General features: G+C 33.2%; 1 protein-coding gene across 2 annotated transcripts; it reads right to left on the bottom strand.

Annotated features, from left to right (window-relative positions):
- Nucleotides 1-663: 663 nt before the first annotated feature.
- On the bottom strand, nt 664-16800 carry LOC141702317 (putative pre-mRNA-splicing factor ATP-dependent RNA helicase DEAH9). Of its 2 annotated transcripts, none has more exons than XM_074506014.1 (23): nt 16647-16800; nt 16286-16430; nt 14889-14963; nt 13842-13931; nt 13567-13646; nt 12440-12509; nt 12248-12333; nt 10801-10870; nt 10414-10509; nt 8929-9034; nt 8434-8480; nt 8270-8353; nt 8107-8160; nt 7641-7741; nt 6845-6935; nt 5993-6157; nt 5699-5788; nt 5171-5242; nt 3466-3564; nt 2961-3047; nt 2535-2588; nt 2349-2428; nt 664-1882 (listed from the first exon to the last, which is right to left on the bottom strand). In XM_074506014.1, exons 1-23 carry the CDS (start codon nt 16748-16750, stop codon nt 1735-1737), a joined length of 2094 nt encoding a protein of 697 aa, XP_074362115.1. In that variant the 5' UTR covers nt 16751-16800; the 3' UTR covers nt 664-1734. The 2 variants fall into 2 exon arrangements, with proteins under 2 accessions (XP_074362115.1, XP_074362116.1); XM_074506015.1 differs by having other exon boundaries at nt 2392-2428.
- Nucleotides 16801-17780: the final 980 nt, after the last annotated feature.

Below are 17780 nucleotides of genomic sequence, written 5' to 3'. Positions count from 1 at the left end.
TATAAATATTGTTTTATTAAACAATAGTTTTATTAAGCACTATTGGTAATGACCTGTTTAACTTCAATATATTGATTACTGAGATTCGGCTTGATTAGATTATAAGGTTATAATAACTTTGTAAATAAGAATTATTGGTTGGTAAGCTGTGACATGCAAAGTCCCACGTGTTTTTTTGCCAATATTATTATGAATAATTTGTTTACAAAATTATATTATTTTTACCTTACAATGACGTCATATATCCAGAAAATGGCCAATTTTGCTGTCCTAATCGTATTTGTCAAAAGGGCGATAAAGCAAGAAAATGTCTTATATGAGTAGTGAGAACTAAACTGCAAGTGCAATTTTAATCCAGCCTGACATCTTAAAAGCCAAATTATACTATCAAGACCAGGTTTCACTCAACACCACCACCACAATTCTTCTGATCTGTATGGGGTTTTCTTCTTGAAAATTGCACTGGTTGTCAACACTAACTTCTTAACCCTAGTATCATACACAAAAAAACCCCGCTTCCCTGACTTTCCCGGATAACAAGAGATCGAGGGTTTAAGCCTTGGTAGAGTAATTTGTAATTGACCATCCAAAAACAAAAATTACCTTCTGTTGGTTCTACTGTAAGTAGAAAAGTGATATTGAAAAAGTAAAAAAAAAGGGGGAGAAATGTAATTCCAACTTTAAACATAAATACTTGTTAATTATAGATGACTACAACATACTGATTACTAAATATCATTTACTATAGATATGTCATTTGATTTAATATCCACACATTGGCTGGGAAGATGTACACATCTTTCCAACTAGCAGCAGCTGTTGCATCTCATTCTTGATCCCAAGTCATTTTCAATCTGCACAACTGTCAACTAGAGAAAATTATTAGGAAAATATATATGCAGGCATTTAAGTTGGAACAAGATATAACACTGAAATTTTAGTTGTACATTTGTGTGGTAGAGATGTACACTTTAAATCCTATCTAGTGATGGTAGAGAATCACCTCTTTGTTTTAAAAGTGGAGGTGTAGGACGACATGCTAAGGTATCGACAAAAATATTAAATAAAGTACAAGAGATCTTGAAATTTTTAATCCATTTATGAGAAAAACAACTTTGAAATCTATGTACATATTGAATTACTACTGAAGGAATGCATACACAGTATTGTCAAAATATGCTTTCCAACCAGGCCTTGAACAAAAAAACAATTAGCAAAACACATTCTCTTGTGGGTGAAGGACAAATTTAGCCTATTTTTACACAAAATTGACAAAAATAACCAATTTCTGAAAAGTTGGCCAATTTTGGCCGATGGGATACTCAACTGTCAGTGGAGTATCCACTTTATATAAGATACTCAACTGGCAGTGCCCATATATGAAATACCCAACTACCAGTGGAGTATCTTATACAAATTGGGATACCCAACTGACAGTGGAGTATTCAATCGGCCAAAATTGGCCACTTTTTTCAGAATGACTATTTTTGTTAAATTTTTTCAAAAATCGGCTATTTTTGTCATTTTTTCTTCTCTTGTAGAGTAGCTCAGTATTTTGACGGGCTTCCACAAACAATCAGCAAAAAGTTTCCAATATAGAGGTAGTCAGGGCCTGCCTGGGAGCTTGTAATCTGCACAATACTGAAAGTTTTCTGTTTTTTTCGATTTAGGACCAAGACAATTGCGCTGGGTTCTTGGCCAATATCCGACAGGACTTCAAATTTCAAGGACATTTCATTGACGGAAGGAATCTGGCTGTCGATGTTGGTAAAAGTGTGGAGCAGCCTCTGTCAGCCAAGAAGGATCGATAGTAATGACATTGCGCATGTACTGCCTATCAGTCGAGACTAGTGAATGAAATATAATCCACTTAGGATTAACTCTGCACTTCAACAAACTATAGTTAGACATCCATATTCACGAGAAATATTGAGATACATGTTCCAAAGTAAACAAAAAGTGTGTGCATGGCTGCATGCATGTGGGGCTGAGAGACCTGGTCAGCTAATTTGCTTTAATGATCTTTATTAATTTAAGGTTTGCACTAGACTTGGATCCAATATTATTTTAAATTAATCTATTTGCAGAAAGTGTTTAGAGTAAATCATAGTCCACTACCTATTGCCAGGGACCAAGCTCAAAAGCTCAGAAAAGATGAGTATGGCCAAAAAGCAGGACTTTGAATTTACAGTAGGGGGAGTTTGAAGATACTGATAGTGCTACAGTTTCTAACATGTTTTCTTTGCCAGTTGGTGAATAACGATGTTAATGCGAGATGTTAAAATTTATTGCAGGTCTAGTTCACATAAATGTTTAAAGGAAATTAGATATCCATGCCAACTGCTAACCTAAATAAGATAGATGATGGGTGAATATAAACTTCTTGAGAACCTCTAAGTGTCTTGTACATTCCAGAATGGCTAAAGGCCTGTAGAGAAGTATGAGAAACTTTAGTGAGTTGTTTTCGAGTGAAACTTATATTTTTCAAATGCACATATAGAAGGAACATTCTTTTGCACATTAAATGCCCATACTTCTAAACGACAAGCGTTGGCGAAGTATCCAGCAGTTACTGCCTTTCTCACCACCTGCAATATTTGTTTAGATCATTAGGTAAAAAAATCAACTATTGTCTCTTTCAAAAAGCAATAGAAACTAATGCTCATGCATGTCACCTTCTTCATATTATTCTTCTTTCTCTTGCAGTGAAATTAGTAACTGTAACACAAATCTCATAGTGAAACATTTGTGTACAATAAGTGATTAGTGTGCATTTAAATTTCAAGTCTAGTACTAGATATTCATTGTTCATTATAGAGGACTACAGTGACTAACAATACTGCATAGCAATTTTTGCAGCCTAGTTATCAATGAGAATTGAGGTGCATTACAGATCCAGCAATACTGGAACATGTCAGGATCAGTTCACATTGATAAAGGTGAAACCAAAGTTAGCTTACCTGTGTATCACCATCACAAGATTTCAAGTTTATGCCAATCCTTTGTGCTGTTCTTCTGAGTTGCCCTCGGACTTCGATCACTTTTTTCTGCAAAAAATAAAAAATCAATTAAAATTCTTATTCCATAATATATATATATATATAGAGAGAGAGAGTTATATATATATGGCAGGTGCTCAAATGAGAACTAAACTTAAAATAAGAACCGTGAGAAACCACACAGATAATCAAATTTATATACATAACTCACCAAATTTTTATACATCATTCTGAAAATTTAGTAAACTGTTTAAAATTTATTTTGGTGTTTTATTTGGTTCTCACGGTTCTCATTTTAGCCTCATTCTCATTAGAGCATAACCCTATTTATATCAGTTGCTTTTTTATTTATAAATAGTAACAAATTTCAAATACATATATTTTGGCAGAAGTGTATCACATAAAATGTTTCATATCTCCCCACACCAAGATCAATCAGAGAATAGCCATTTAGGAAGACACTCACCATGGCTTGATAGTTCACAAAGTTCTTATGACACCACGTTGGAGATTTATTACACTTAAGAAATCCTTTGTAGACATTTAGGAAGGTCACATGATCACCCTGCACATTGCAAAGTACAAAACAAGAGCTTTGTATTTAAAAAATTTATATCTAGTACCAGTCAGAATATGATAATACACCTTGAAGGTATAAATAGATGAAGGGAGGCAGTGATGTATGGTTGGGTGAAGAAGCAACAACCTAAAGGACCGAAGTATAGACAGATATATAATAGAAAAGGCCAAATTTACTGCATGCGAACTATCAGATGTACAATAATGATTTAAAGTAGATGATAACAACAGAGAAAAAACCTCATTTTCAAGAGAGGGTGAACATAAGATAGGCTTGGACCGCAGAAGAGATCAGCACAGATATTGTGCTGAAATATACGATACAGACTCTAATCAACTAAAGTTACTATGCCAAGATTTGAGCACGATTATAACTCTATAGGTAAACTAAATTCTAATTATGTATTATCACGAGATCCAAACTAATGAAAGATAATACGGAGTATCTAATAAAGAAGAATCAATATAGAAATTTGGCCGCTGTATGTATTCCCTATTATTGTACAGGTTATTGCGCTTACCAAGTAAATAAGGAAGACATTTAGCTTACTACTGCTTTTCAGTACAGTTACTATTCCATTAATTCCATTTAAACGGAGTTTCCAACTTTTAGAAAATCAAGAACTGCTATAAGAAGTAAACATTTGGTAGGAGAAGCATATTTTCAATATACCCATATATGCTTAAGTTACTAGTACAAGTTTGACCGCCAAAAAAATGCAAATGGAATAAGATGGACCTTCAGAAACGTAATTCATAATTAAAACCTAAGAAAGAAAAAGAAACTTTACTAGGTCATATATATCAATGATCTAATCACTTGAAAGCTAAGACATGATATTTGTGAACAGGGACTGGTATTGTACAGAACACAAAGTGTCAACACTAATTTTCTCACTTCACAATAAAGAACACTTACTTACACTTACATATGGATGATGGACATTCCTTTTGTTTTTTTAAACTCTTAAGGCGCAACACAAATCGTTTTTTTGTTAATTATGGCACATTGTGTTTGATGTGAATTTTCAATATTTTCTGTCCCACACAGATGCTTGTCAACTCAATAATAGCATCAGTCTGTTTTCGAAGAATAGGTCTGTGCATAAATATAGTATGTTAATACCCAGTATTAGGTTTTCATCATTTGATTCTACGAGGTCAAATAGTTATAAAGATCGACTTTGTATAGTAAGAAGGCACAACAAAATTTTCTTGCTGGCATTGCTGATTAGACAAGTCATGCAAACAGTTTAAATTTTCAAATACTTCAGTTCCTTTGCAACCACTTCCAACCAGTGTTTAGGATTGAGCTGGTATCCCAAAGGCAGGAGACAAACTAGATATCAGGTAATATGATAATGTGGATTGTGGTCAAGGTCTTGGTCGAACTTTCATCTCACACAAATATCATGCAAAAGTTTAAATTTTCTATTAATAAATTATAATTAAGAACTCTAAAAAATATACAGCATAAATGTTTCAACTTTATTAAGTACATCAATTGCGTAAACATATAAGCTCTTCTAAAATTTAACAGCTGCTAAACCAGCTGAAGCTCTATATAAATTAAACATGAGTTGAGATGAAACCTCGGCAGCAGCAAATCTCATCTTTGCTTCATCTAGCTCTTTCTGTGATCCCCTGGACGATGCCCAGATAGACTGCAACAGATTTTTTTTAAAAAAAAACATGAGCTTTACTAGACTATTCACAATATCTTAAGCATCTCAAATCTTTGCAGAATTCTGAAGATGCAGTGTAGACTATATGTATACAATTGATTAGAGAACTCTTAAATTGTAACTTATCAGGTATCATACAATAATTGTATCATTCAACTCAAGATGTTCATATTTCTATGTTATTGTTAAGTAACTAACTCATCTAAAACCTTAAGGTGGTAGAGGAAGGCCCAAACAGGATCTTATACTCTTTAACACTCCCCCTCAATCGTACGATACTTTTCGCTACGATTGAGGGAGAGTGGTATAAGATCTTGTTCGGGCCTTCCTCTACCACCTTAAGGTTTTAGTGCGACTGGTTACTTAACAGTTATGCAAACAGCTAGATCAAATATGAAGAATTCCAAAAAGATTATGATATAGGGGAGAGTCTACCTGTATGGAAAGAACAGAAGCAATTGTTAAGATCTCCTCGGAACATCCAAGCTCATCTGAAGCTAAGATCATTTTTGAGATCATTGGTTCCTACATAAAGTTGAATATTCTGAGTAATAGAAATCATGAAATCAGTATACATTCTGTTTAATATATGGCTAGGTAGGTGGTTTGTCTATGCACTTGGATAACAGACAGAAGTGCTGAAATTATACCAGGCATCTCATGTTTGTGTGCTCAGGAAGAAAGATAAAATTATTCAATTTTTTAAAAGAAAGATATACTGCAACATACTAATGGAATTTCAGCAATTTGGAAACCAGCTGGTGAAGTAAGTTTGGCATCATCATCAATTACACCAAGAGAATACAGCACCTCAAGTGCTCTGATCATAGCTTCAGGCGACGGTGATGCAGGCCAATCGAAGCCTAGGATATTATCTATGCCCAACGCTTTTAACTGAGATGAATACAATATAGTGAATTTTAAGGATCCTCCGTTCCAAGAAGTATTTGCAAAGAGAGATTATTGATGAATTAAGTTTAACATTCCACGCAAGAATCTTAGATGTTTATACAGGAAAGGAAAATTAAAATTATGAAAAGAAACACTAAATTGCACTTAACATGAGGTGATTTTTTATACAGGCATAGAAGAATTAATTATTATACAACATGAGGTGACACAGGCAAGGAGTACGTCAGAAGATACAGTTCCGACAACTTTGAGCATGGGTTGGAACCTTATTTCTATCTTACTTATTTGACCAAAACAAAATAGTGGTTTTACAATATATCAGTAGCTTCCATGCAATAATGTAAAACAGTACAGGATTACTCCAATTTCAAGCGTAATTTAGATAGAAATTTCAAGACATCACCCTATTGTTTATAAGGTAACATTATTGATATTTGTAACTTGTAAGTATCTAGATACACTGATGAAACAGAAGACACTCCCTTCCACAACCCCTTCCATAAGCAAATGATACTCAAAAGTCAAACATGTGAGTGGATATTGTTCAAAGAATGATAGAACACATAATTTAAACATAATACGCTTACAGGCATATTGCATACAAATTATAACTGGAATGCAAGCAAATTCTTACAGCTTCCACATTCAAGAACGTAATAGAGTACACACCTGAATCACAGAGGAAACAAGACTTGTTCTCTGAATCTCTGGAATCCCCTCTGTAGACAATTCATTGACGTAATACTCCTCTGTGTAGAGCCTAATATCATAAAGCTCAAATTAATATTATTCAACAAAGTATTGCTCTCCAGCAAAATAAAAAAAAAAAAAAAAACTTAATAAATTTACGAACAAGAACTCATGCAGTGGCATTTGAGTAGAATGCCGAAGATGAATTATAATTAAATTCTACCATCCATTTTCAATAACAAAAACACCAAAGAGGTGGAACTTGGACATAATTGCAATAGAAAACAACAGAGATATCCAGTGCCAGAGATAAGCTCAAAAAGTAGAAAGATAAAGACAAGCATATACATATGAAAGCGTAATATCAAAATCATGAGTTATCGAGCTCTTAAAACCTAGAATAATCAATCAAAGCCGAAATTACATATAATAAACACCTACCGACTAGTATTTTATTCATCAAGTCTAGTTGGATGATATAAAGGGAGAAATTATTCAAGACTCGGCCTACACAGGCAACACCCTAGTTCAAACCAGGAGAGATGCTATGGAAGATATTCACCCATCAATCTATGAATATTATCAACTCATATCACACCCTGTTTTTCACGATCTAATTTACTTCAAACTGTGCACACAGCAGGCAGAATTTGGACACCAGTATCACACCTAAACCTTTAAATCTTCTTGATAATTAGGATAGATCATAATAATAGGCACAACTTCTAAAAAGAAACTGTTGTCAATAAAATGCAAGAACTTTTCAGTTCAGCACCTATAACATTTTCCAGGACGTACTCTTCCTGCCCTTCCAGCTCTTTGCCTAGCTGATGCTTTTGATATTGGTGCTACTATCAAATTTTCAACATCTGTAATCTGCAAAGTTGTAATCAGAGTTATGTTAAAAATCAAAGACAATGCTGCATATTTAAATATAATTTCATATATCACAACCAGAAACTGGAGATTACTCTAAGCAAATTTGTAACCAAAAGAAACCTACTGCCCAAAATGCAATATACTACATTTGAACTCTTAATGGCCATGTAGCATCTTTTCGACACTGACACAAATTGAATTATTCTGCCTAGGAAAACTAAGAATATCTGAATACATGATTTTAAGATTATAATATGAATTAGGTAAACAGACTAAAAAATTCAACAAAATGAGCATAAGAAAAGTAAATTACACATCAAGACAGTGTGAGGAATGCACAATATAAAGGAAATATAACATACCGGGTTATAGAAGCGCTGTTTTGAAAACCCACTATCAACAACATATACAACACCCTGCATAAATGGATAAAATAAAGTGTTAATCTACATAAGATTTGGCATTGCCAATGCACAGCAGCTGAAATTTATCTAACACTTCCCTTTCAGAAAGTGGAGCTAATACCTCCAAGGTTAATGATGTTTCTGCAATATTTGTTGATATCACCACCTTTCTTTTACCTCTAGGCGTGGGAGAAAACACAAGGTCCTATAGAAATACAGGAAAGGGAAACTCTTAGTTTACTGCATCTATAGCCATCTATCTGCATGACAAAATATATAAGTAACCTGGTCTGCACGTGAAAGTCCAGAATACAGAGGCAATATAGTCAATCCTGCAAGTGTTAGCCAGAAATGATGTCAAGCAAGAACTTTAAATGTACTCTTGAATCACTGGTTGATGCAAAAATGTTTAGAAACACTATTAAAGACATAACGGGAGAGAGAGAAGAATGATATCAAAATATTATAACATAACAGCAGAGAATGACATTAAGACATACCACAGCCACCTCACTATTAATAATTTAGATCATGTAAAACATTAAATTTTACTAAAAATTTTAAATCACAAGCAGTTACTGCATCTCTACACTCCATTAGAAAGACCTAGAAAGATATATACTGCCCTCTAAAGCATATATAGATACACATGGTACAAGCTTTTACAATATATTAAAAGAACTAAGCTAAATCACCTCTTCTGAATTCCAGCAACTAAACTACACTAATTTTACTGGTAATGAATGTTCATATGTATAAAATATTGATCATCAAACATACCACCAGAGGGCTTTCCATTATTTTGAGATTCTTCTGTGAGCAGTTCTACAGCTGCATCAATATCATCTTGGCCAGTAAGGAATACAAGAATATCCCCTGGTGGCTCCTACATAAAATCATTAAAACACAGGGACGCCAAAGGAGTCATTTTCTGGCAGTTATCCATTCCAAAATATAGATTGCTTTCATCTAAGTAAATATTGAAAGACTTTTGGTACAAAATAACTAGTATTTACTCACGAAAGGAGAACAACTATAAGTATCTGATCACTCATAATATATTAACTGATTCATTGTCAGGAAATAAGAATTGAAGAGTCTAAGTGTGGCAGTATGATCTAGTATTATTAAGGGTAGTATGGTCTTTGTACTGGCTGTTTAAGTGTGGACTAGTATCAATATAGTAATAGCTTTGTAATTCAGGTATGTTTGAACTACAATTCAGAAAATGGAATATCTTTTCCACCAAGTTTCTCACCAGAATTCTGTTATTTTCTCTCTCTAATTGTTCTCACTCTCTATTTCTGATCTCTTGCATTTCTAGCCTTAATTCTCTTTTCCTTTACTTGTTTTGCTGTTCTACACTCTCAAATATACAGAAAAACACAAAAACATTGAAAATTACATTGTCAAGGCATGACAAATTGGTAACAGAGCCGCTATTTTCGAACATCTACTGCTTCATCTGTGTTGTGCACTCAATTCCGAGTGGAACGAGCCTACGAACTCATAATCACAACTGTCAATTTCAGAGATCTGCTCTAAACAGCTCAGAGCAGATCTCTGAATTGACAGCTATGATTACTGAGTTCCTAGGCTTGTTCCACTCGGAATTGAGTGCACAACACAGATGAAGCAGTAGATGATCGAAAACAGCAGCGCTAATACCAATTTTTCATGCCTTAACAATGTAATCTTCTACTTTTTTTTATGTTTTCTAAATATTTGATAGTGTAGAACAACAAAACAAGGAACAGAGAATTAAGGCTAGAAATGCAAGAGATCATACTGCCCTTACTAATACTAGATCATACTGCCACACTTATACTCTTCTATTCTTATTTCCTGGCATTCATATATGCAACTATGTAAGAAATTAATAATCTTTGTTACCCAGACTCGTCCTTTGCCTCGAGTACCCGAGGGGGACCCTCAACACTACATGTAATTAGGCCAAAAACACGTAAAATATTATTAGAATAGGCAAGTCTATCCATGTCATACACTTCGAGCTGAATCCAGGTAACAAAGTCATTAATAACTTGAAAGAGAAATATGCAATAGCAAAAAGAAATTAGCAGACAACATATAGTTGTGACGTTTATAAGAATGAGACAATAACTAGTTACACAGGGAAAAGCTCCAAGGCAATATCAAGCCCCCAGTCTCAAAAGGGTTAAAAACTAACAATATTAAACACTATCAGACAAGTCCAAAATCTCTAAAAATCATTTCAGCCTTCTTTAACATATATACATATAATACCTGATTATGAATAGACATTACAGTCGAAACAGCAGCCCGAAGATAATCAGGAACAGGTTCTTCAGCATAAAAAACTTGTACATTGAATCCTCTACCCTGAAAGTTAAGGCCAATGGTTAAGGACTGACTAATTATCTATTAATTTCCAAAAGAAGGCTGAAGTTGCCAAATATTATTCCCAAAGGGCAGAAAGAATTTTTATGAGTGTGAAAGAATCCCCAAGTAGAACGATCAAAAGCTTAAAGTTGAGATAATGAGCTTTCAATGTTTAATCATGACATGCTTCTTGGACAGAGGGAGATAAACTAAGGACAGAGATTCTATACTAAATGTCGCATAAAAAACATTATATTCTCAAAAACATACTGGCAAGAAAGTTAAAAATACCTCAACTGAAAGAATGGCCGGCTCTGTCTTAGGTCCATGCTGCTTATCGTCGCTTCCTCGGCGCTTTTTGCTAGCATTCAAAATAAAATCATTATTTAGGCTCATAACAAATCAGGTCCACAACAGCAATCAAGCAGAAAAAGTAGGTTTCAAGAATTAACCGATTACAACATGAGCTAATACTGGGCAATGGCTTACGCACTATCAGCCCTCCCACTTTGGTATAACTTCGATGAACAAAAGGATTATTAAGGTAACTGGCAGCTAGTTCAACAAACATTCTTTTCTAGTTTTTGCACTTGACATTTTTATGACTTGTTAATTTTAGTAGTTACTAGAACAAGTCTCAATTCTATCCGGCATGCAATAGGATTATTATTTGCATGGCTATAATTCCCTCTTGAGAGCCCAAGATGAATGTGGTAATCAAATTTTTTAAAAGTTTAATTTCTTCCGATTTTCTCCCAGTTTTTGTTCCTTATTCTAAAACACAACCATCCATGAAATTAGAAGGCAACTTTGGTTATTTTGTCTTGCATCTAATAATTACAAGTCAAAATTGAGAATACAGACCAGGTCATTTCATTGTTAGCATTAGGCAATAGAATGTATTGAATATTGATGTATTCTTTATTTACAGTGTGTGGATTTGATATATTCAAATAGCAAACACAAGCTTTGTGCAGTAAGAAGCAATTTTTCCATTCATGTAAAGCAATGGCAGTTAGGCAATAGAATGTTTTGATGTATTCTTTATTTGCGGTATGTGGATTTGATATATTCAAATAGCAAACACAAGGTTCGTGCGGTAAGAAGCAATTTTTCCATCCATGTAAAGCAATAGCAGTTAGCTTCAGCCCTTCATTGCTAATGTTAAATGGCTATAGCCATTGCTATAATATGGCACCAAAAAGTGGTTTTTGGTGCTAAAATAGCACTTGCACTCCAATGCTAGTTGTATTTTACCACCAAATAATTCCATATTTAGCTAACATTTTGTCCAACTCATTCACTTTAATTTAAAGTGGACCTCTTTGCACTCCATTATTAGTTATTTGATGATGGGGCAATGATGGCTATAATCGTTCTTGGTCTCAAATATAAGACCAAGTATCCATTTATGCATTAATCCATCAATGTATAGCTATGCATTGGAGTTGAGTTTTATGATTTTAGTCCTACATTATAGCTATAAGACTAAATTTAGCTATGCATTGGACTTGCTCTAACATCGCTAATTTAAAAACAATAGTTGCTGTATATGCAGCATAATCACATATGTCAGCTCTACTGCCAACCAAAATTTAAAGAGGCATCGTAACAACAAAATGAACTTCTTTTCCATGATTGTAACTTGTAAGGAAGATGAGATGTTACATAAGGTACCGGAACGCAATAAAGAAAATGAAGAATGTAATTTATTTTTCAAAAATGAAAGATAGAGAACCTTGTGTCAAAAAACGCAGCCATCGATTTTGCTTCAATTGTAGCTGAAGCGATAATTAGACGCAGCTCAGGACGCCGCCGCTGGATCTGTATTCATTAAAGTTCTTAGAAGATTGCACAAGGTAAAATGACAAAAACTCATCTCAGAAAAAAGGAAAGTCACTATTATGCTTGAATTTTGTCAACCACACACCTTTTTAAGGAGACCAAGTAAGATGTCTGTTGAAATGGACCTTTCATGAGCTTCATCTACCATTATAACACTGAAAAGTAATAATACCGGTGTAAATTTAAATTCATACATATGTAACTCAAAATAGCATTTTCAAACAATCACACTAAAATAGTTGAAAAAAGGCTAAACAATTACAAAATATAGGAAGTGTCGTCATGGACGAACTAGAAAAAGCATACAGCGCATTTCTAACTTGTTTTTAACTTTTGAACACAATTTGACATATTCCGATAATTAGATTGCCAACTTCAAGAGTGCATCAATTACTACGATGGCATTAAGTAATAGCAACACAACAATTTTTTAATTACATATACATGTGACCCATAATAAGCTCTTCAATTAAAATTCTACATATATTTGATTCCATTGATATTTCACCACCCAAAATTTTGTCAGTGTTGTAGTGTATAGGAAGATTGAAGCGGTGTTGTCTAATGCACATATATTCTTTTAAAGTGCAAAATCAAATTTGGAAGTGCAACTCGCGAAGCGCATTAAAATGCAAACTGTTTGGCAAATATAAGGTATCTCTGACATAGATACATCAATAAATAGGCATCCATCAGTAACTTTTAACAATTCAAAAGCGTCTGATCAATCAAATTTAGGCATTCATGATAGTTATATAACTTTTAGGCAGTCATAAAAGTTAATAATAGAATGTCAGAATTCTTGTACACTTCGTTACTGACTGCAACAAGTTGGGAACTGGGATGTTCAAATAAAGAAACCTTTACAGAATCTTATTAACCAATGTAAAAAGGAGAAGTATTATTCCTCTATTAGTATAAACAATTCAAAGAATCACAAAACAACGGGCAAAGCAATATAACTTTGATTCTTAATTATCTCTTTTCTCTCTACAAAGGACACATCAAGATATACAACCACCAGTCTATAACTTTTCACAAGTTTTCTTGTTTCACACCTTGTACAAGTAACTTCATATATCAATTAAAACAAATACTGCTTCAAATAAGTAAGATGTGTGGACTTTGTGCTAGATTAAATATACTTCAATGATGAGAATAAAAAAAAGGCAGCGTTATATTTTGGCAGGCCACTTGTACAATAAAAATTACCTATACTTGCTCAACAGTGGATCAGTCATCATTTCCCGCAGTAATACTCCATCAGTAAGAAATTTGATCCTAGTTAGTTCCTGAACTTCCAAAAAATATCCAGACAATTATAGGCACCTAAATTCTATTATCGAAAAAAACTTTGTATCTGATTGACATGACAAAATATCAAATACAGATTTCCTAAAAACATATTAATTATCTGAAAGACATGCAAGAAGCATTGCGGCAACATGAGTATGATGGTGTTATATTAAAAAAATAGGAAGTCTCACTGAATTAGTTAGATCTTCAAATCGAATGGTGTAGCCAACTTCGTCTCCAAGCTTGACTCCCATCTCTTCAGCCACCCTTGAAGCAACTGCCTAAATACCAAACACTCAATAGTAAGGACTCCACAATACCAGTGACCAAGCACAAACAGAAACCACATACAGCAACTGGAACTTTAAAGACGACATTACAATCAGATAAACTATCTTGTTATCTTACACAATAATTTGTAATAAATAAAAAGAATTCACCAGTTTTAAAGAATTTATAAAAAAGGATGTCTAAATTTTAAAGTAAACTTTATAGAGATGACATGAACTCATTTAGTATCTCAAATTCTTAGCAAATAGCAATACAATCATTTACACAAATTTTGATTTGGTTTTATATAGATCTTTAAATACCATGGGGTTTAAAGTAAAATACCAAAAACAGATCCTTGTTTTCTGATACCACGGGATTTGAAGTTAGCTATACCTGCCTTCACTTCTCCAGTATCACATAAAAAGTCTAATTTCCACCATGCACTGCCCAATATAAATGAACTGTTGCAATTTTCTACAACTTTAACAATATAACCCTGAACCTTAAATCTCATTTTTTTAATTTGATTCCAACTTTTGTTCCATAAGATCATCACTAACACTTCTCTTTGTTCATTACTGAAATTGACTTTGATGACTATACATGGAGTGTCTTTCGCTCAATCACAAAAACCTATATTTGCTAATATATGTATAGGATTTATAGAACTTCTTCATTTTAAAAACACCAAATTAATTTTTAAAATGTGCTTTTCACATATAAGTAAAAGCAAACTTTTTCACTTATGAGTTGATAAATTTTGAATGGTTAAACTAAATAATAGAATAACATATAGCTTAGAAGTTACTAAACTGAACAAAAAAACTATAAGTATGAATTGAGGATTTATTAATTGAAGTCAAGTCAAACTGAAAATTCAAAATAAGTTAAGATAAATACCTTAATCTAATTACAATTAAAAAAATTTCACCATTTTCACTAGAAAAGCAAAAAAAGTAAACTACCTGGACAGCAAGTCTTCTTGGTTGAGTACAAGCAATAACTCTGCCTCCATCAGCCCATCCTGCTTCTTTAAGATACTGCGAATCAACAAAACTGTAATATAAGCTTTATAATTAAATAAATAAATAATCCAATCAAGTTCAACTCCCAATGTTTTAAGGCCTAAGGAGTGTTGATATCTTAACATAGTGTCCGAGCTCGGATGCCTCGAGTTTGAACCCTAGTACCCTACTACCCCAAATTCTCCCAAAATCGTAAATTGGACACAAAGTTTAAATAATGTTGGCCCCAAAGATAGCCTCCTTTGTAATTCACTCTTCAATCCAAAAGATCTCTACAAATATCGGCACGTACTGTAATACACAATTCCACTCTTCAATTAAAAAAATGGCTCCTATGAGTAAGGCTGATAGGGCTTCGAAATTCTAATTGTCACGTTAGAGTTGTTTCCTTTCAAGCCTATTCGAGCTAAAAAATTTATTGACCCTAGAAATTTTGTTGAATTCAACCTGTGGCAGCTGGTGAGCTACTCAAAAGTTTATGTCTCATTCTCAAACCACTTTACAGAAACCAAGCCCAACCAAGTAAAGTATATATAAATATATTATCGAGCTTGAAGCGACTGAGTTTGAGCCAAACAATTTGAGCTAGTCAAAATATTGAATCTACGATATATATGGCCAAAATTATTGGCAGTCTAAAGTTTAAGTTAGGGACAGACGAGTTACGACTTACGTCCAAACTTCACATTTCCAACAACATAAATTCGATACAAAAAAATTGCTATTACAAAACCAATAACCTATCTACATTTTCTATAAATCAGCCATCCTCAGATTTTAACATAATTCTACATTTTCAAACCACAAATTAAGCAACATAATTTTATTACAACAATCTCTAACCAAATCAACAAACTTACAAATTAAACCCTAAACTAAGCCAATTAGCTAACTAAATTTTCCAAAATTCAACTATCCCCAAATTTCCGCATAACATCCGCATTAACGACAATTCCAAATCACACATCCACAAATTAATATAATTACAACAATCTCTAAATAAATCAACAAACATACAAATTAAACCCTAAACTAAGCCAATTCCCTAACTAAATTTTCCAAAATTCAACCATCAGCATATAATCCACATTAACGACAATTCCAAACCACACATTCCGCAAATTAATATATTTACAACAATCTCTAACCAAATTCAACAAACATAGAAATTAAACCCTAACCTTATTCAATAATCTAACTACATTTTCCAAAACTCAACCATCCACAATTTTCCGAATAAAATCAACATTAACGACAATTCCAAACCACACATTCCACAAATTACACAATTACAACAATTTCCACTCAAATCAACAAACATATACTTAAACCCTAACCTGCGGAATCTGCGTAGTTTTACCACTCCCAGTTTCACCTACAACAATCGAAGTCGAATGCGTCTCCACCAAATAAAGTATCGAATTCCGATACTTATACACCGGCAGCCTCTGCCTTTGCTTCTCCAAGCTCGCGTATCCATAACTACACAAACAATGTATTTAATCTCGATAAATTAATATAACATTTTAAGTTATGATAAATAAACAATATATTTTTAATCTCCATAAGTTGGTGTATAATTTAAGTTATAATAAACGGTGTATTTTTAATCTCGATAATTTAATATTATTTTTAATCTCGATAAATAAATAAAATTTGACGGGTTCGAAAGTAATAGTAAAGGGAGGAGGGGGTTACGAGGAGGAGGAGGAGGAGAGGGCGGAGGAGAAGAAGAGCACGCCGCCTTCTTCGTCGTCGAGTAATTGAGGCTTCTCTGCTCCTGGTTTCCAGAACAGTGACATTTCTTTTTTCTCCCTGGAGAAAAAATATGATTTTGTATTTCAAGTGTGGTGTTCTGTTGGATTTAGCCTTGGATTGGGCTGATGGGCTCCGTGGGCCTTAAAACTTAATAATTTTTTTTTAAAAAAACAGTGCCTTAGGACTGAAGATGTTACAAATAGAATATTTATCTAACTCTATAATTAATTTTGAAATTTTCGAGTCAAACTCAATTATATCAAAAAAAAAAAAAATTCAATTCGAACACATTGAAATTGGAGGCTCAGGGGTTCAAGGTCAAGCCTTTTATTTTATTTGAGACTCGAGTGTAGAAGTTTTCTGACTAGTCTGGACTCTGGACTTTGATTACAAAGTCGAGTAATTAATGAATTATTTTTTTCTTTTAGGAATTAAATGAAAAATCAATCCCTGAACTAATTAATTAAAGGGAAATTTTTTATTTTATTCTGTGAAAAAAGGTTTGTGTTAAAAATATGTTTAAATATTACATGTCTGATTTTTATATACATTAAAAATTTAAAATTTACAAATGTGTTAAGTCAGTTAAGTGATTCACAAGTGTATTTGTAACTTCTTCCTCTCAAAATACAAGTATCTGTGACTAAGATAAATAAAAATGATAGTTTTACAAAATATTTTTTTTCCGAATAAAATAATAGATATTAAATTTTAATTTGAGAAAAAAATTAAAAAAGAGTATTCCACTTTTATAAACCTTAAATACACGCTTAAAATGTCACTTGTATTTTGGGACTGATGCAGAATTGTTTTTCTTTTAACTAATTAAAACTAATTATTTGTTGATTGATTTAAAACTTCACAACTGTCAAGTGTGTTGTTGTGTTGGCCTGTTGGTTTACTTTGAAGGCAAACACAAAATGATGAGCCGATATTCAGTTTTTGTGAAATTAGATTCTGTTTCTTCTTATTCATGTAAGAGTTGATACTCTACATCTATTATAATCTTAATTGTTCGCCATAACTTTTACCAAGGTGCTTATGTTCTTTGATTATTCCACAAGCAAACCGTAT

Source organism: Apium graveolens, unplaced genomic scaffold (genome assembly GCF_009905375.1).
Source record: "Apium graveolens cultivar Ventura unplaced genomic scaffold, ASM990537v1 ctg487, whole genome shotgun sequence".
Lineage (NCBI taxonomy): Eukaryota > Viridiplantae > Streptophyta > Magnoliopsida > Apiales > Apiaceae > Apium > Apium graveolens.
This window is presented reverse-complemented; position numbering and strand designations above follow the sequence as displayed.